At 47.2% G+C, this 19,639-nt stretch overlaps 2 protein-coding genes across 3 annotated transcripts in view; one reads left to right on the top strand and one right to left on the bottom strand.

Moving 5' to 3' along the window:
- The window catches only part of LOC129708233 (transmembrane protein 235-like), a 34,369-nt gene extending 23,208 nt beyond the window's left edge, over window positions 1-11,161 (top strand). The window contains exons 3-4 of the mRNA XM_055653866.1: window positions 3,065-3,202; window positions 9,046-11,161. Of these exons, the coding sequence (XP_055509841.1) occupies window positions 3,065-3,202; window positions 9,046-9,278 (371 nt within the window). The 3' untranslated portion in view covers window positions 9,279-11,161. The remainder of the gene's footprint in view (window positions 1-3,064; window positions 3,203-9,045) is intronic.
- A 1,951-nt stretch (window positions 11,162-13,112) lies between these two features.
- tha1 (threonine aldolase 1) overlaps window positions 13,113-19,639 on the bottom strand; it is a 56,718-nt gene continuing 50,191 nt past the window's right edge. Inside the window, exons 5-7 of one of the 2 annotated variants that reach the window (XM_055653864.1) lie at window positions 18,356-18,493; window positions 16,611-16,803; window positions 13,113-14,074 (exon numbers count right to left, since the gene is read on the bottom strand). In XM_055653864.1, the coding sequence (XP_055509839.1) occupies window positions 13,776-14,074; window positions 16,611-16,803; window positions 18,356-18,493 (630 nt within the window). In that variant the 3' untranslated portion in view covers window positions 13,113-13,775. The remainder of the gene's footprint in view (window positions 14,075-16,610; window positions 16,804-18,355; window positions 18,494-19,639) is intronic. The other variant, XM_055653865.1, reaches the window with a different exon arrangement.

Raw genomic sequence — 19,639 nt, forward strand, 5'->3', positions numbered from 1 at the left:
TATCTCTGAGACTGATACATTTCTGTATCAGATATTTCGAAGGGTATTAATTCATTAATTAATAAAGGGGCTGCACGGTGACGCGGCAGGTGGAGCCGTGGCCTCACGCCAGAGACCCAGGTTCGATCCTGACCTCGGGTGCTGTTTGTGTGAAGTTTGCACATTCTCCCTGGGACCGCGTGGGTTTTCTCCAGGTGCTCCGGTTTCCTCCTGAACTCCGAAGAAGTGTAGCTTTGTAGGTTAATTGGCTTCGGTAAAATTGTGAATTGTCCCTAGTATGTAGGACAGCGCTAGTGTACGGGGTGATGCCTGGCCGGCGAGGACTCGATGGGCCGAAGGGCCTGTTTCCACGCCGTGTCTCTAAAGTCTAAATCTCCGGCCTCTGCAGTTTATTTTGATTTTCTCTTTGCTAAAATTAGATCATTAAGTTAAACGTAATGACATTGGAGCTTCCCTGAGCCACTGTAAGAGCAATTGCGTGGCTGTGACTTCTCCCATCAATTGCAAGCCTTTGATCGTAAATGATAAAATCAAATGTTCCAAACTTTCAGGGAATTATTAGGTCATTGTTATATGTCCAATTCATAAACCAGATTGGGAAAATTAAGAAGCAATTTTCCGCCCCTGTCCATGAAAGGCACCAAATGAGAGATTGATTTTACGTTTTCTAAGAGCTTGTGAGAGGACATTTAATGATGGGGCAATTTACAGACAGCCTCTTTTCTTTGAACTCGCTACTTAAGGGACAGACTCACAATGCTGGAGTAATTCAGCGGGACTTCAGTCTGAAGGAGAGTCTCGACCCGAAACGTCACCCATTCTTTCTCTCCAGAGATGCTGCCTGTCCCGCTGAGTTACTCCAGCATTTTGCGTCTATCTTTGGTTTAAACCAGCATCTGCAGTTCTTTCTTGCATACTTAAGGGACAGCTCGTGCTCTCTCTTCCAAACACAGCTCCAGTGGCCCTGTCAATGATCACACTTCACTGGTGCTGGCTCATTTCAGTTTATTTCTCTTGATTGTTTTGCCATTAAAGGGAATGCAGAGATGTACTGTAGCCAAACAGAGAGAAAAACGTGCGGAGAAACATTAGACACAATGTTGAGCTATTGGGCTGCGGTTTTTTAGCCTGGGCTGTTAGAAACCAATCTATCAAAATACTAAGCCAAGCTGCATTGAAGTGGTTGGTTGCTACAATAACATAGAACTAGCGTACAAGTGATCGATGGTCAGCATGGACTCGGTGGGCCGAAGGGCCTGTTTCCACTCTGCATCTCTCTAACAGTTTGGCAGAGATTGCCACAGATGGCGTGCGTGCTACTGCACCAGATTAATTCAGTTGATAACTGCAACTAATTCAGTTCCAGCTTCATGATTGAGAATTAGGGAAATTGGACGAGAGAACGCCCTGTGAGTTCAGTCTTCATTTGTTGACGTGAGATCAGATTCAAGTCAAAGGCAAATGTTCTGATTTGGATGCTGCAGGAATGAACTGCCTATAAGGAATGCACCAAACACCACAGCAAATTAAACTAATCACTTCTACCCACTAGTGACCCACAACAGTCAGCTCCCTGCATATCTGTGCGCCTACCTACATGGGCGGCATGGTGGCGCAGCGGTAGAGTTGCTGCCTTACAGCGCCAGAGACCCTGACAACAGGTTCTGTCTCTACGGCGTTTGTACGCCGTTTTTTCCGTGACTGCGTGGGTTTTCTCCGGGTGCTCCAGTTTCCTCCCACATTCCAAAGACGTACAGGATTATCGGTTAATTGGCTTTGGTAAAGATCGTATATCGTCCCTTGTGTGGAAGTTAGTGCGAGTGTATAGCACAGGTCAGCACAGCACATGTTTCCGCGTTATATCTCTCAACTAAACTAAACGCCTCTTAAATCTAATCTAATAGCCTCTTAAACGCCACTATTGTAACTGCCTCCACCACCACCCCCGGAAACATGTTCCAGGCAACTTTCCACCTCCATGTAACAAAATTTCCCTGCACACCATCATTAAACTTTCTCCCTCTCATCTTAAAACTATGCTCTCTAGTATATAACATTTCCACTCTGGGAACAAGGTTCTGACCATCTACCCTATCTGGGCCTCAGGGTAGATAGTAGCTTAAGACCGCTCTCTAGTTGGTGATCGAATGGTTCAGTTGTCTGATGGGAGAAGAGGGGGTGAGACTGGTCCTAGATTGTGCTGGTGGCCTTGCTGAGGCAGCGTGAGGTTTAAAGTCGGATTAAAGACAGTCCGAGGGTCTCCAATGAGGTCAGGGTTACTCTTCAGTTGTTGTTAGGATAGTTCCGTTGCCTGATAACAGTTGGGAAGAAACTGTCCCTTCTTGGTCTATGCAAGACTCGAGCATCTGCTGTTGCTTATATCTCCTATCTTGGATGTCTACCTATTTAACAAACCATTATTCAGCCTTCTGCACTGAAGTTATTTACCTTAAATATGCCCTTCAGTTATGCAGTCCTTACCCTTCCAGATGTCCCCCTCAAGTGATAAAGACTACCCGGAATAAAAGGTGCAGAAGTAAAACATAAAGAGGTTCTTTAGTCGCGGCACGGTGGCGCAGCGGTAGAGTTGCTGCCTTACAGCGCTTGCTGCGCCGGAGACCTGGGTTCAATCCCGGCTACGGGCGCTGTCTGTACGGAGTTTGTACTTTCTCCCCGTGACCTGCATGGGTTTTCTCCCAGATCTTCGGTTTCCTCCCACACTCCAAAGACGTACAGGTTTGTAGGTGAATTAGCTTGGTTGGTATAGATGTAAAAATTGTCCACAGTGTGTGTAGGACAGTGTTAATATGCGGGGATCGCTGGTTGGCGCGGACCCGGTGGGCCGAAGGGCCTGTTTCCATGCTGTATCTCTAAACTAAACTCAACTAAAATAAAGAGACTCAATAGGAAAACTTCACATCTCACTTGTTCCTGTGCCAGATTTAGAAGCTGCATGTACCGTCCCATTTCTATGAGATAATTGATCCAAATCTTGAGATCATTGGGCCTCCAGCATTTCTAACCAACATTGCCGTTTTCTTTTTCTCTCTCTCTCTCTTCTCAGTTATGCAGAAGGTTTTTGTCATTTTGCTCCCCCTCAGTCTGGTTCTTCTGGTGCTTGGGGGAATCGGTGGACTCATCAGCTCGCTGGTCAATGGTCTCTACCTGCTTCTGTTCACCGGCTCCTACTTCCTCGTCGGAGGTAAGACTTCTTAAAACCTTGTTTTGTTTACGCTAAGATGCCACAAACGTGCTCTTTCCTTCAACTGCATCCAGTGAGGTGTTTAATTGCAGTCAGTCGATTGTGTTTGTTGAATGTTTTGTGTGTCATTCCGAACTGTCACTGTATGTTATGTTGTCACTTGCGAGCAGAGCACCAAGGCAAATTCCTTGTATGTGAATACTTGGCCAATAAACTTATTCATTCATTATTACTAACTGAGTAGTGGGAAATACTCCGTTTGAAATATGATAGTGCAGTAGTTACCTTAACCATGTATTAGTTTAGTTTAGAGATACAGCAAGGATACGGGCTCTGTGTCCAACCGAGTTTGTGCCGATATTCAATCACCCTTTCACACTATAGACAATAGACATTAGGTGCAGGAGTAGGCCATTTGGCACTTCAAGCCAGCACCGCCATTCAATGTGATCATTGCTGATTATCCCCAATAAGTACCCCGTTCCTGCCTTCGCCCCATATCCCCTGACTCTGTTATTTTTAAGAGTCCTATCTAGCTCTCTCTTGAAAGCATCCAGAGAACCTGCCTCCACCACCATCTGAGGCAGAGAATTCCACAGACTAGTTCCACTAGTTCCGTTATACCATTTTCTCATCCACTCTCGACACAAGAGGGGTGATTAACTGACAAACCCGCACGTGTTTGAGATGTGGGAGAGCGCAGAATGTAGTTTCGCAGCAATGTGGCCTCACGGTTCCAGAGAAAAAGTCCAATGTCCATAATGGGGTAGGTTGGAAGATTGGGTCTGCACCCTAGCTTGTGAGAGAACCGTTCTAAAGGAGCGTTGATAATAGAAGGAACAAAGCTGTTCTTGAGTCTGGTGTCATGTGCTTTCAAGCTTCCGTAGCTTTTGCCTGATGGGAACAGGGATACGAAACATGACTACTTTCATTGTCAATTTCATGACTACATGACATTGCTGTGTCACAAACATTATGGTGCCTTAAAATGGGGGGGGGGGGGGGGCGTTATGTATAAACACAGCTGTCATTTCTCAATGGTGAAACCAAAAATACCCTTTATTAAAATCTGACAATGTGCACTTTAACCACATGTGATTTTTTTTCCTATTACAAATCTCAAATTGTGGCGTACAGAGGCAAATGAATAAATGATGGGTCTTTGTCCCGAATGTTATGGACGGCACTGTAGCTGCAGAAGAGAAACATGAGATCTGAATGAGCCAAATGATTCTTTAAAAATTTATGGATGAATTTATTTCCTCTGTAATATTCTCATTAAGTATTTATTCATCCCCCCTTCTGTTTGGTGTTTCTAAATGATGCTATTGGATTTGCTTTGTGTTATGTTACTTAATTGAACATATAATGCTTTTCCACAACTCCTTCCCTCAGGCGTAGCAAGATATGTCTGATTCTACTTTTATAGTGCTTCAATGTCACCAGTCTTATTGTTCATAATACTGAACTAAACCTCGTTGCACTGACGTGCAATGACAATAAAAGATATTATTATTAAAAACACCTTCTTCCTATACAAGGAATCTGAAGAAGGGTTTCGGCCCGAAATGTTGCCTATTTCCTTCGCTCCATAGATGCTGTTGCACCCGCTGAGTTTCTCCAGCATTTTTGTGTACCTTCATCCTATACAAGCTAGGAGTTACAAGCAACAGCAGATGCTGGAGTCTTTCACAAAACAACGAGGGTTAGTTTCCTCCCAGATGGTATCAGGCAACTGAACTATCCTATCCCATCAACAACTAAAGAGCAGTCCTAAGCTACTGTCTACTTCATCGGAGGCCCTCTGACTATCTTTAATTGGGCTTTATGCCTCATGCTGCCTCGGCAAGGCCACCAGCATAATCAAGGACCAGTCTCACCCCCAACATTCACTTTTCTCCCCTCTCCCATCAGGCAAGAGGTACAGAAGTGTAAAAACGCACACCTCCAGATTCAGGTTTTATGAAGGAACTGCAGATGCTGGAAAATCGTAGGTAGACAAAAATGCTGGAGAAACTCAGCGGGTGAGGCAGCATCTATGGAGCGTAGGAAATAGGCAACGTTTCGGGTCGAGAGGCACCATCGCTCCATCAATGTTGCCTCACCTGCTGAGTTTCTCCAGCATTTTTGTCTACCTCAGGGGCAGTTTCTTCCCAGCTGTTATCAGGCAACTGAACCATCCTATCGCCAACTAGAGAGCAGTCCTGACCTCCCAGCTACCTCGTTGGAGACTCTCGGATGTTACTGGACCATATCTTGCACTAAACATTATTCCCTTTATTCTGTATGGCTTGATTGTAATCACGTTTGGTCTTTCTGCTGACTGGATAACAGGCAACAAAAATGCTTTTGGCTGTACCTCAGTAACTGTGGCGATACGCTAAACCACTGCTACATTCTCATGCACCACTTAGTTAACCCCTTGTGGCAAAGTCACTGAATCTTCCACATGAACCAAGCAATCATTTACAAAAGCAAGTCATTATTATCTAACTCATACAAGTCAGAAACAGGCCCTTCGGCCCATCGAGTCCATGCCGACCATCAACTACCCACCTCGTCAATCCTACATTTAATTCTCCCCTCGTCCTCATCAACTCCGCTCGGAGTCTACACCTAACAATTTATAGAGGCCAATTAACCTGCCGACTTGTACATCTTTGGGATGTGGGAGGAGAACGGAGCACCCGGAGGAAACCCACGCAGTCACGGGAGAACGTGCAAACTCCACACAGTGTGGGGCCGAGGTCAGGATCGAACCCGGGAAGAAAGGTGGAAGAGAGGAGGGGAACAAGTGAAAGAAATGAGAGCTCCTCTTCTCTTCCAGATATCTTTCCCCACCTACAATCAGTCTGAAGAATGTTGTTCCCAGTTTTTCTTTTGGCGTTGACACAGGGTGAAGACCAAACACGGTAGAGTTGCTGCCTTACAGCGCCAGCGACCCGGCTTCGATCCTGACCACGGGTGCGGTCAGTACGGAGTTTGTACGTTCTCCCCGTGACCTGCGTGGATCCGGTTTCCTCCCACGTACTCCAAAGACGTACAGGTTTGTAGGCTAATTGGTTTCAGTAAAATTGTAAATTGTCTCTAGTGTGTGAAGGATAGTGTTGGTGTGCGGGGATCGTTGGTCGGTGCGGTCTTGGTGGGCCGAAGGGCCTGTTTCTGGGCTGTATGTCTAAACTAAACTAGACTAAACCAAGATGGAATCCACATTGCAAGGCATGACGTAAACAGTTGGGGGACTCGATACAAAGCCGCCATGCATCACCCTAACAAAACAAAGATGGCTTCCAGCAATTCTAACAAAACCTTCAGCTTCAGCAAGCTGGTGAAGTGCCAGAACACCTGTCAAATGTCACAAACCCCTTGAGTTGTTCTTGGTGGATAGAAACATGTGGCCCTGCTTCAGTACACAAGATGGCAGCCACAGCTCCCTGCGGTGTAGAACTGATCACAAATTAAAAACTCCACTTTGATGGTGAAGTGCTTTGAAACTGTATAATTCACAAATGTCCAGAAAACAATACCAATTTAATTGTTTGGCAGGCAGCAAAATGTAAAAAGATTATTTTTATGACTGTTAATCTGCCAAGATGTTTATGTTCTGTTTGTCAGCTGTGCCGGGACTGCATTGAGATTAAAAGGCAGCCCTGTTGTATCTTCCCGATCCCTGTAGACCGCATGCTATTATCATGTCTGAGATTAAAGCAGTTGTGAAGCAGCAATTATTTTTTCTCAGGGAGAAGAGAGACGAGGTTCCACACAGTTGGCGGCAGAACCTTGAAATGTCACCACTCATTTGTAAAATTAATTTGGATCTGTAATGGAGTGAATTCGGAGCTGACTACCTATGTATCGCTCACGGTATTCTAACCTCAATTGCTGTGTTTCAGTTGAGTTTATTGTCACGTACACCGAGGTACAGTGAAAAGCTTTTGTTGCGCGCTAACCAGTCAGCGGAAAGACAATACGTGACTACAATCGATCCATTTACAGTGTATAGGTATATGATAAGGGAATAACATTTAGTGCAAGGTAAAGCCGGTAACAGATACACGATGGAAGGATTAAAGTGAGTAACATCTAGTGCAAGATAAAGTCAGAAAAGTCCAATCAAAGATAACCCGAGGATCACCAAAGAGGTAGATAGTAGTTCAGGACTGCTCTCTAGTTGAGGTAGGATGCTCCAGTGGCCTGATTACAATGGATATTTTTAAGGCAGAGATAGATTCTTGATTAGTTATGGGGAGAAGGCAAGAGAATTGGGTTAAGAGGGAAAGATAGATTAGTAATGATTGAATGGCAGAGTAGACTTGATGGGCCGAATGGCCTAATTCTGCTCCTCTCAGATGACGTTATGAACAGCTGGGGCGAATCTGTCCTGGATCTGTAGGTGTGCGCTTTCACACTTCTATATCTTTTGCCCGATGGGAGAGGGGAGGAGAGGGAGTGGCCAGGATGCGTCTCATCCTTGATTTTGCAGACGGGCCTTGGTGCCAACAATCTTCCATTTGAAAGATGTATTTTATGTCCCCTTGCACCTCCTCCGGACATCTCAACGTGCTTTACTGTGTGAATTAAATGTTTTAATATCACTTCACGGGAAACAAAGCTGCCAGTTTTTGTGCCGCCCCCAAGACAGTAATGATGATGAGAACATAATCTGTTTTTAGAGGTGTTGGCTGGATAATGAGAATAATGATCAGTACCCCATGGGGATATGAAATGCTAAAGGATCTTTCACAATAACCAGACAGATCAACGGTTTGTCACGTGAAGTGCAGTCCCCGAGCAAAAGACTGGACCATGTGCTCCAATTCAGGTAGTTTCTATTCGAACTCACACTATTAGGCATAGACGCAGGATTAGGCCATTCGGCCCGCTCGCCATTCAATCATGGGTGTGTAGGAAATAACTGCAGATGCTGGTTTAAATCGAAGATAGACACAAAATGCTGGAGTAACTCAGCGGGACAGGCGGCATCGCTGGGGAGAAGGAATGGGTGACGTTTCGGGTCGAGACCCAACTCCAGACCCATTCATTATCTATAAGATCACCCCTCATCCTCCTGCGCTACAAGGAATAAAGTCCGAGCCTACTTTTCCCTCTCAAACCCATTCTCCTGCCTTCTCCCCGTAACCTTTGACGCCCATACCAATCATGAACCTATTAATCTCCGGTTGAAAAATACCCAATGTCTCAGCCTCCACAGCCGTTTGTGATAATGAATTCCACAGATTCACCACCCTCTGGTTAAAGAAAATTCCCCCTCCTCTCCATTCTAAAGGTATGTCCTTTTATCCTGGGGCTGTGATCTTTTGACTGACTGCTTTGGGAATCACCTAATCATAACACAAAACCAGGCTTAGTTTTTTTAGTTTTAGAGATACAGCGTGGAAACAGGCCCTTCGGCCCACCGAGTCCGTGCCGACCAGCGATCACCCGAACAGTAGTTTTATGCAACACACTAGGGACAATTTATACCAGCTAATTAACCTACAACCCTGCACGTCTTTGCAATATGGGAGGAAACTGGGCACCGGAGTATCTGCACTGCGGATGGATCGATTGTAATAATGCATTGTCTTTCTGCAACAAATGCTTTTCACTGTACCTCGGCACACGTGACAATTAACTAAACATTCAGCGCAACTCACCCGGACAAAATCCCGCGTGGTTAGAGAGAGAACGCGCAGACAGCACCCGTGGTCGGGACCGATCCCGGTTCCCCCCCCCCCCCCCCCCGCGGCGCAGTGAGGCAGCAGCTCTACCGCTGTGCCACTGACCGAGATCCATTGTGAGGACGGATGGAGACTGAGCATTACCTGTTCCTCCTGTTCCAGGTGCCCTGACTCTGGCCGGGATCTGCGTGTACGTGGCCTACTCGAAGGCCGCCTTTGCCATCGCCAAGCACATTTACGGAGACAAGCTGTTCGACAACGTTCACATCGGCTTCAGCTGGTCCATGATCCTGGCCTGTCTCTCTTGTGTCCTGGAGGTCATGTCAGGGGGCTTGTTCCTTCTGGCTGCCAAGCTGACTGCCTCAGAGCATCAAGAGCAGTCGGCCGTCATATGAGATCTCGCTGACCGTGTACAGCAGTGCCGCACATTGTCGTTGTATTGTTTTTGTGCCTCAGTCTTTAACAAGCTGAATTTGGGTTACATCTTGCACCCAACAATGTTTCATTGTTTGATGCTGTCTCTTCCCCCCCCCCCCCCCCTTTTCACACATCAAGTTAGGAAATAAAAAAGCAAGTAACAATAAGATGATTAGGAAGGACTCAGGAAGATGTTTTCAAGCTGGAAAGGGTGTGGAGAAGATGTCGCCAGGATTCGAGGGCCTGAGCTATAGGGAGAGGTTGCGATGGCTCGGACTTTATTCCTTGTAGCGCAGGAGGATGAGGGGTGATCTTATGGATAAGATCACGAGAGGAATAGATAGGGTGAATGCACAGAGCCTTTTACCCAGAGTTGGGGAATCTTGATCCAGAGGACGTAGGTGTAACACGCGAGGAGAAAGATTTAAAAGAAACCGGAGGGCAACTTTTTTTACACAGAGTATTATGTATACGGAACGAGCTGCTGGAGGAGGTAGTTGAGGCAGGTACTATCACAACATATTAAAAAAAAATTATAGGAACAGGGCTGGGATACATTCAGGGCTGGGATACATTCAGAGGGATATGGGCCAACGCAGGCAAGTTGGTCTCGTGTAGATGCGGCATGTTGGTCGGTGTGGGCAAGTTGGGCTGAAGGGCCTGTTTCCACGCTGTATCACTGTATGACAAAGTGCTGGACACAAAGGGACAGACGGGATTTTTGTTCCCAGAACGTGTTTCCCCGAAGCATGAGGCTGCAAAGACGGAGCTGGAAATGCTAAGCTGGTCAGGCAGCATCCATGGAGTGCAAAACAGAATGAAAATAAGGGATTGCCTATTAAAGATGAGGGAAATGTTTTTTAGACTTTAGTCTGTAGAGATACAGGGTGGAAACAGGCCCTTCGGCCCACCGAGCTCATGCCGACCAGCGATCACCCCGTATACTAACACTATCCAACACTATCCCGAAGACGAACAGGTTTGTAGGTTAATTGGCTTCTGTCAATGGTCCCGAATGTCTCAGACTAGAACTAGTGTACTGATGATCGTGGTCAGGTAGAGCTAGTTCCACACAGCGCCAGAGACCCGGGTTCGATCCTGACTACGGGTGCTGTCCAGTACAGAGTTTCTACGTTCTCCCCGTGACCTGCACAATCCGGTTTCCTCCCGCACTCCTAAAACGTGCAGGGTTGTGTGTTAATTGGCTTTGGTAAAATTGACCAATTGTCCCTAGTGTGTGTAGGATCGTGATAGTGAGCGGGGATCGCTGGTCGGCACGGACTCGGTAGGCCCAAGAGCCTGTTTCCACGCTGTATCTCCAAACTAAACACTTCCTCCACACACCCTTTCCAGAGACACTGCCATGTATTGTTACTCTTCATTCTACCTTATTAGTATATTACGTTATTGCACTATTTTTTTCCGCTCTACCTCATATTACACTATGACCTTGTATCATTCTGCTATTTTGCATTCGTCATTGCATTTATTCTTTTATCTATCATGGCCATGAATATTGTTTCTCGGATCTGCATTCGAACAAGGAATTTCAATGTACCCCGATGTATATGACAATAAACTAATCTGAAACCTGAACCTGAAGAGGACGTTACTCTCCACGTTTCGAAGAGGAGTGAACAGAAGTGTTACGCTCACAAAAAAAAGTTGGGAAGAAGTGAGTACAAACAGCAACAGAGGAAGTTTTCTCAAATTGTTGGCTTTCCTCAAGGAAAGCTTCAGACTTAAAGGTAGACGCAAAATGCTGGAGTAACTCAGCGGGTCAGGCAGCATCTCTGGAGAGATGGAATGGGTGACGTTTCGGGTCGAGACCCGAAACGTCACCCATTCCTTCTCTCCAGAGATGCTGCCTGACCCGCTGAGTTACTCCAGCATTTTGTGTCTACCTTTGATTTAAACCAGCATCTGCATTTCTTTCCAACAAGCTTCAGACTTAGTTTAGTTTCGAGATCCAGCGCAGAAACAGGCCCTTCGGCCCACAGAGTCCGCACTGACATGCTACCCCCGATACACTAACACTATCCCACACACACCAGGGACAATTTACAATCTTTGCCAAAGCCAAATTAACCTGCAAACCTTTGGAGTGTGGGAGGAAACCGGAGCACGCCGGGAAAAAGCCACGTTGGTCACGGGGAGAACGTGCAAACTCCGTACAGACAGCAGCCGTAGTCAGGATCGAACCCAGGTCTCTGGCGCTGTAAGGCAGCAACTCTACCGCTGCGCCACCGTGCCGCCCTTATGTGGTTCAATGTCAACTTCTGTTGACAATATCCCCCATGGGGAGCCTTGGAGCATTTTCCTTTGTGCAAAAGGCTGCTGTATATATGGAGCTTGGTGTCGTTCTGCCTACTGTCAGGAGTGAGGGAAAGCTTTATCACGGTGTAGAATAGCAGCTTCTAAACACTATGCAAAATGCACGCTGCCTGTGTTGGAACAAGAATAGTTTCTGTTAATCCAACGAGCAACGATCAGAGGCAGCTGCATCTGACCCCAGATATATAATTAGGGGGCGACAAATGTATGAGTGCCGCAATTATTGTGCTAACACTCACTAAGAGTAAGTCTGACATTCAGATTATGCATCACCTGCCACCCACCAGCTCCCCACTCTCCCCGCAACCCTGCTGGGTTAATGGATGCCTTCACTCGCTTGCTCTCTGTAGTGAAGGTTCAAATGAAACAAACACATGGTCAAAGCAAAGCACTGCAGAGGGGATGTGACAGTGTTGCACTAATCGTATTTCTAACCCGACCTTCACACGATGGTGCAAACCATTAAGGTAATTCATCCTGAACTGTGCGTGGGTGTCAGGGGTAATGGGGAGGAGGCAGGAGAATGGTATTGAGAGGGGAAGATGGATCAGCCATGATTGAATGGCGGAAGAGAGTTTAGTTTGGAGATACAGAGTGGAACAGGCCCTTCGGCCCATCTAGTCCGCACCGACCAGCGATCCCCGCACACTAACACTCTCCGACACACTGCTGGTTGTGCTCCTGTAACTCCTAAAACAAGGCGACTGAGATCAAGGCATCACTGAGAGGTCCGATATTTATTATCGCTTCTGATGACAAATTTATGCTACATTTTGTTTGTGAGGCGTTTTAAGGAACATTCACCGCTGATTTCTTGTGCATTTACAGTGATCTACACTAGTTGGTAGTTATGAGTGCTGAGAAGACTTACGAGGATCTTACAAGAACATGAGGACCTTAGCTCCAGGGGAGCTTGGGTTGGCTAGGACTTCATTCCTTGGAGGGCAGGAGGGTGAGGGAAGATCACCAAGAGGTGTAGAAGATTAGAGAGGGTAAATGCTTTTAGTTTAGTTTAGTTTAGAGATACAGCATGAATAAAGGCCCTTCGGCCCACCGGGTCCAGGCCGACCAGCAAACCCTGCATAATAACACTCTCTCACACACACGAGGGACACATATTCACATTTACCAAGCCGATTAACCTACAAACCTGTACTTCTTTGGAATGTGGGAGGAAACCGAAGATCTCGGAGAAAACCCGCCCAGGTCATGGGGAAAACGCACAAACTCCGTACAAACAGCACCCGTAGTCGGGATCGAACCCGGGTCTCTGGCGCTGCAAACTATGTAAGGCAGTAACTCTTCCGCTGCGCCACCGTGCCACCCCTAATAGGTGCCAGGAATGTGTCTGAACCTCATTGTGGTCAAATGTAAGAAATATCTCGAAAGCAATAGACACTTAAGGCATACTTAAAAGTTTCAAACCTTTGCTCAAAAGGACAGACTCTCTTGTCACGGTTCACTGAGACCACTGAAGATTTAATAGAGATTTTAATTCCATTTTAATGTGCCGATTATGCCACTGATTCCTTGATATACTCTCACATTTGAACATCATCTGGTTGGGTCACGGGATTTGTTCATCTTACACCATGACCTGCAGCAATAGATATCGCCGTACTCCGCGCCAGACCTGATAGTTGGAAGTAGAATATTGCACTCATTCCCGTGGACGGAGTAGGTCAAGGTGCGGCGAGTGAGGAAAGAAGGAACTGCAGATGCTGGTTTAAATCGGAGATAGACGTAAAATGCTCGGTAGATTAGCGGGACAGGCAGCATCTCTGGAGAGAAGGAATGGGTGACGTTTCGGGTCGAGACACTTCTTCAGGCTGATGTTAGGGGAGTGGGAGATACATAGATAAGGAAGTATATATATCTCCGACCAGTCTTACTGTCTCCGACTACATTTTATCTCTGCTTTGTTGTTACCTTCTCCCAACAAACAATGATCTGTTCTACATTTTACTTGATCCATTCCCTCTGTCCTGTTTTCACACCCTACACTTCCTTACCGATACAGTTCTCACTCCCCTGACATCAGTCTGAAGAAGGGTCTCGACCCGAAACATCACCCATTCCTTCTCTCCAGAGATGCTGCATTTCCCGCTGAGTTACTCCAGAATTTTGTGTCGATCTTCGGGTTAGGTTGACCGCTGCTCCAGTTTATTGACCACAAACTGCAGCTTCCCCAAGGCCAGGCGGGTGTCCTCCTCCGAGACGTCCAGGTGCCAAACGGCGCGCAGTATGTGCCCGTATATTGGGAACAGGAGCACGCGCACGCCACGGCCTGTTTCCGCCACCTCCTCCTCGCTCACTTCGCCCATCCTCCTGCAGAACTCCTCGGCCGTGGCTCGGGGGCTGTTGATTGTAAACAGGAGGATGTTCGTCTCCACAGTGTCCACGTCAACCTCACAGAACGGCGTGGCGTACATCTTAATACCTGAAAACAAGATTCCCCAGTAAGGACTTAGCAACAGGAAAACGGGAACAAGAGAGGCCATTCGATCCTTTAAACCTATCGGGGATAGAATGGTTTTAGTTTTTTAGTTTTAGAGATACAGTGTGGAAACAGGCCCTTCGGCCCATCGGGTCCGCACCAGCCAGCGATCCCCGCACATTAACGAACACTAGGGACAATTTACACATACACCAAGCCAATTAACCTACAAACCTGTACATGTGTGTACAGCCCCCCCCCCCCCCCCCCCCCCCCCCCCCCCCCCCCCCCCCCCCCCCCCCCACATCTGGGCTCCCTGGCCCAGTATATCAGACCAAGCATCACAAACCTAGGGGTTAAAAAGTGGACCCTGAGCTTAAATTTGACAGTCAGATCAAGGCGGTTGTTAAATCAAGCTTTTTCCATTTGAGGCAGCTGGCCAAAATAAAGCCAATTCTGTCAAGGCAGCACTTTGAGACGGTAATCCACGCCTTTGTTACCACTCGGCTGGATTACTGCAATACACTGTATGTGGGGGTTAGTGGGTCCTCCATCGCCCGTCTCCAGATGGTACAGAATGCAGCTGTACGTCTTTTAACTGGCACACGTAAACATGAGCACATTTCGCACATTTTAGCCTCACTCCACTGGTTGCCTATTCAGTTTAGGATCCATTTTAAAATTATTTTATTTGCTTTTAAATCCCTGAATGGTCTTGCCCCGCCCTACCTATCTGAGCTTCTACACCCTTATACACCCGCCCGCTCTCTCAGGTCAGATAATCAGCTGCTCCTGAGTGGGCCTAAAACTAAGTGGAAGCTCAGAGGGGACCGTGCCTTTGCTGTGTCGGCACCCAAATTATGGAACGATCTGCCTCTCCACATTAAACAGGCCTCTTCTCTGTCTGTTTTTAAATCACTTCTTAAAACCCATCTCTTCTCCGTGGCCTTTGATACCCAGTAAGATGTCGACTTTATTTATTTACTTGATTTAATTTCTTTTTTTTTTTGATTGCTTTTATTCCGTGGCTATTATTTTTACTCATGTTTTATGTCTTTTAATTTATTGTTGTATTTCATATGTAATTTTTGCGCCTCATGTGAGCTGTTATGGTGTCTGTTTATGATGTCTTGTTTATTCTTCTGTACAGCACTTTGGTCAACATTGGATGTTTTAAAGTGCTTAACAAATAAAGTTGGATTGGATTGGATACATCTTTGGAGTGTGGGAGGAAACTGAAGATCTCGGAGAAAATCCACGCAGGTCACGGGGAGAACGTACAAACCCCATGCAGACAAGCCCCCGTAGTCAGGATCGAACCCGGGTCCCTGGCGCTGTAAGGCAGCAACTCCACCGTTGCGCCACCATGCCGCCCTCGACTCAGGGTTCTTCAATAAGTCAAAGGAGCAGAATTAAGCCATTCAGCCCATCGAGTCTACATAGCTGAGTGATCTTTCTCTCTCAACCCCATTGTCCTGCCTTCTCCCCATAACCTTTGACACCCTTACTATTCATGAGCCTGTCGATCTCCGCTTTAGAAACACCCAATAACTTGGCCTCCAGAGCTGTCTGTGGCGATGAATTCCACAGATTCACCACACTCTGGGCAACAACATATATCCTGCCCTTTATTCTAAAATGCATCCTTTTATTCTGAGGCTGTGACCTTCTGACCTCCTTCCTTGAGAATCACCCATTGAGGTTTTGTTTTAAATTTTAGAGATACAGTGTGGAAGCAGGCCCTTCGGCCCACCAAGTCCATGCCGACCAACGATCACCCGAACACTAGTTTTATCCTACCCACTCGGGACAATTTACATAAGCCAATTATCCAACAAACCTGCACATCTTTACAATATGGCTGGAAACCAGAACACCCGGTGAAAACCCACATGGTCTCAGGGACAACGTGCAAACTCCGTGCACACTTGGACTCCCTCACCACTTTCTTTGTCTGGTCCGTGTGGTCGGTGCTGTATAATGTCTCCTCCACAGTAAAAAACAAACACTCACAGGCAACTTCCATTCACAAAAAAAGGATACTGAGCAGCGGAGTAGCTGAGCGGGTCAGGCAGCACCTCTGGAAAACATAATGTTTCGGGACCCGGGCAAGTCGGGCCGAAGGGCTTATTTTATGACTCTCGTCAAGGTGATGTTTTGGGTCGGGACCCCTCTTCACTCTGAAGAAGGGTCATTCTTTCTTCTTGCTCCCGTCTGGCAGAAGAAACTTTGGACCAAAGTTCTCGGCCCGAAACGTCACCTATCCATGTTCTCCCGAGATGCTGCCTGACCCGCTAAGATACTGCAGCACTGTGTGTCCCTTTTATCTAATTATTTATCGACTTTACAATCTTGTAGGCAGTCTACATACCACCCCAAGCCAATGCCAAGGTGGCACTGGATAACTTGTCAAAGGGATACTGGCCAAACGCAGTTTAAATGGGGCACGTCGGTCGGTGTGGGCAAGATGGGCCCAAGGGCCTGTTTCCACGCTGCACGACTCTATGACAAAGTAAGCAGGTTTATAAAACTAGGGTACCTTGGGCAAAGGTCCTGGCGTTCCGGTGGTCTTCCTCGAGCCGGTCCACCATGTCTGAGATGGAGATGAGCCCAGCCGCGGCCAACACGCCCGCCTGCCTCATGCCTCCCCCGAGCACCTTGCGCAGCCGCACCGCCCGCTCAATGAAGTCCTTGCGTCCGCCAATGATGGAGCCGACCGGAGAGCCGAGACCCTGCGCAATGCAAGACAACAGTGTCACGGGGAGCAGCCGACCAGGTTCCAGACTACCCCGCACCCTGCATCTCCAGACTACCCTCAAATCTGGACATTGCCACTCAGATCATCACACCATTCAGGAGCATTAGAAATTGGAGCCAATCCTTCACAATACCTCTGGGTTTAGGAGCCGGGAACAACCTCAGGCAGCACTTTAGAGATACAGCACGGACACAGGCCCTTCGGCCCACCGAGTCCGCGTCGACCTGTGATCACCTCGTACACTAGCACTATCCTACACACTGTCATAATGGATAGGAGTAGAATTAGGCCATTCGGCCCATCGTCTACTCCGCCAAGTCTACTCCTACTCGATCATGGCTAATCTATCTCTCCCTCCTAATCCCGTTCTCATGCCTTCTCCCTACAACCTCTGACACCTGTGATACTTTACAATTTAGTTTAACCAAAGCCAATTAACCTACAAACCCATACATCTCTTTGGAGCGTGGGAGGAAACCGGAGCACCCGGTGAAAACCCACGAGAGGGAAACGAGAGATATAGACGGTGATAGAGAGAGATATAGAACAAATGAGTGAAAGATATGCAAAAAGGTAACGATGACATAAGGAAACAGGCCATTGTCGCTGTGGCCTTGGTGAAAATGAGTTACAGACAATGAGACTCGACAAGGCGGCTTTGAAGCTACTACGACGACTTTGGATGGGGGAGGGATGGAGAGAGAGGGAATGCAAGGGTTACTTGAAGTTAGAGAAATCAATATTGAATTAAAACAATTTCCCTTTCCCCTGACTCTCAGTCTGAAGAAGGGTCTCGACCCGAAACGTCACCTATTCTTTTTCTCCAGAGATGCTGCCTGAGCCACTGAGTTACTCCAGCATTTTGTGTCGGAGCAGTTCTATGTTCTTTGTTAACCCAATGGGATAATGTTCTATTTTCCTTGTAAAGATAATCCTGAGTGGAAGACAGTAAGCGTGCAGGAAGAACCAATCACAACGTACGTTTACTTGTATCAAGTAAGTGTACTAGCCTCATCCCTCCCTGGGTTGGGGTGAAGGAGCTGATTGTTAAGATGAACAAATAACTGTCCCAACTTTATTGTTCCTCATTCCCTCTCTCCATCCCTCCCCCACCCTAGCCACCCTGCCAGTTTCACTGTTCTCATTCATATATCTCTTCCTTATCACCTCTCCCACTGCCAACAATGGACCATTGTGGGCTCCAGCATTCCTTGGCCATCGGTGCCGGCTCAGATTTGTTCTGAACCTTTTCATACCTCTAGATTCCCTCTCCCCTGACTCTCAGTCTGAAGACAGGTCTCGACCTGGAACGTCACCCATTCCTTCTCTCCAGAGATGCTGCCTGACCCGCTGACTTACTCCAGCTTTTAGTGTCTATTTTCCCTTAGATTCAATGGAATGTTTTCCTTGGGGAAAAGGTTGACCATCAATTGCAAGCCCCATTGCCATCCTCTTCCATCGAGATCAGGCCAGACCAGACTTCTTCTCGCCCTGCCTCGCTCCCCCAGTTCTGGGGAGGGTCTTACCTTGGACAGGCACAGGGACACAGAGTCACAGTGCTGCAGGATGTCCGAGGCTGGGACACGCAGGGCCACGGCCGCGTTCATCAGGCGGGCTCCGTCCATGTGGATCGGCAGCTTGTAGGTGTCGGCCAGCTCTCGCACCTCAAGAGGCAAGAGAGGGGTGCAGAGCGAGTTACAAAAGAAAGAAGCAGAAAGCAGAGTTGAGAACAAGAGTCCAGAGTGGTTCATGGTCATATGTCCCAGACAGAATAATGCCATTCTTACTTGCAACAGAATATTGCATTGCATATTGCAGCACAATGGAATATGTAAAAATAGTACTCTGTTAACAATATAATAAATGAGAAAAGTTCAGTGTGTCTATATATATATATATATATACATATACATACACACGAACACACATCCATACATACACGTGAAAACAAACAAACAAACAATAATAGTGTAAACGGCAAAACCAATGCCCCCCAAGTCTATGTAGTTAAGATGTTCAAGAAGGAACTGCAGATGCTGGAAAATCGAAGGTAGTCAAAAATGCTGGAGAAACTCAGCGGGTGAGTTTGCCTATTTCCTTCGCTCCATAGATGCTGCCCCACCCGCTGAGTTTCTCCAGCATTTTTGTCTACCTATGTAGTTAAGAGCTTATTTGAGGTTGTCGTGTTTAATAGCCTGATGGCTGTAAGGAAAAAGCTGTTCCTGAACCTGGACGTTACCGGTTTTGGGCTCCTGTACCTTCTTCCCGATGGCAGGGGTGAAATGAGTGCATGGCCAGGGTGGTGTGGGTCTCTGATGAAGTTGACTGTCTCTTCTGAGGCTGGGACTCCTGTAGATCCCTTCGATGGTGGGGAGATCAGTACCCGGGGCAGTGTTCACCGTTTTTTGCAGTCGTTTTTGCTCCTGGGCGTTCAAGTCGCCGAACCAGGCCTCGGCGCAAGCTCCCTACTGCACACCTGTAAGAGTTCACCCGGAACGTAAGCAGAAAGTTGGGGAGGGGTGTTTGCTGAACTAGAGGAGGGTGGAGGAACTGGCAAGGAGACAGCCACAAATGAGGAGTCTCTGCATCGACAACGTAACACACCACTGGGGTCCTGACCCGTACGATTTGCCAGATACCCATGGACACGAGGATTTACGATCCCTGAGGAATAGCCTGAATTCCTCCAGGAATTAATTGTAAATCCTCCAGGCAATGTTATGAACAACATAGGCCGATCACCGAGCTAAACAGGAGATGCGACGGATACAGGGTGGGTGTGAATGAGTGCTTGATGGTTGGCATGGGCT

This window comes from Leucoraja erinacea, chromosome 23 (assembly GCF_028641065.1).
Source record: "Leucoraja erinacea ecotype New England chromosome 23, Leri_hhj_1, whole genome shotgun sequence".
Classification (NCBI taxonomy): domain Eukaryota; kingdom Metazoa; phylum Chordata; class Chondrichthyes; order Rajiformes; family Rajidae; genus Leucoraja; species Leucoraja erinaceus.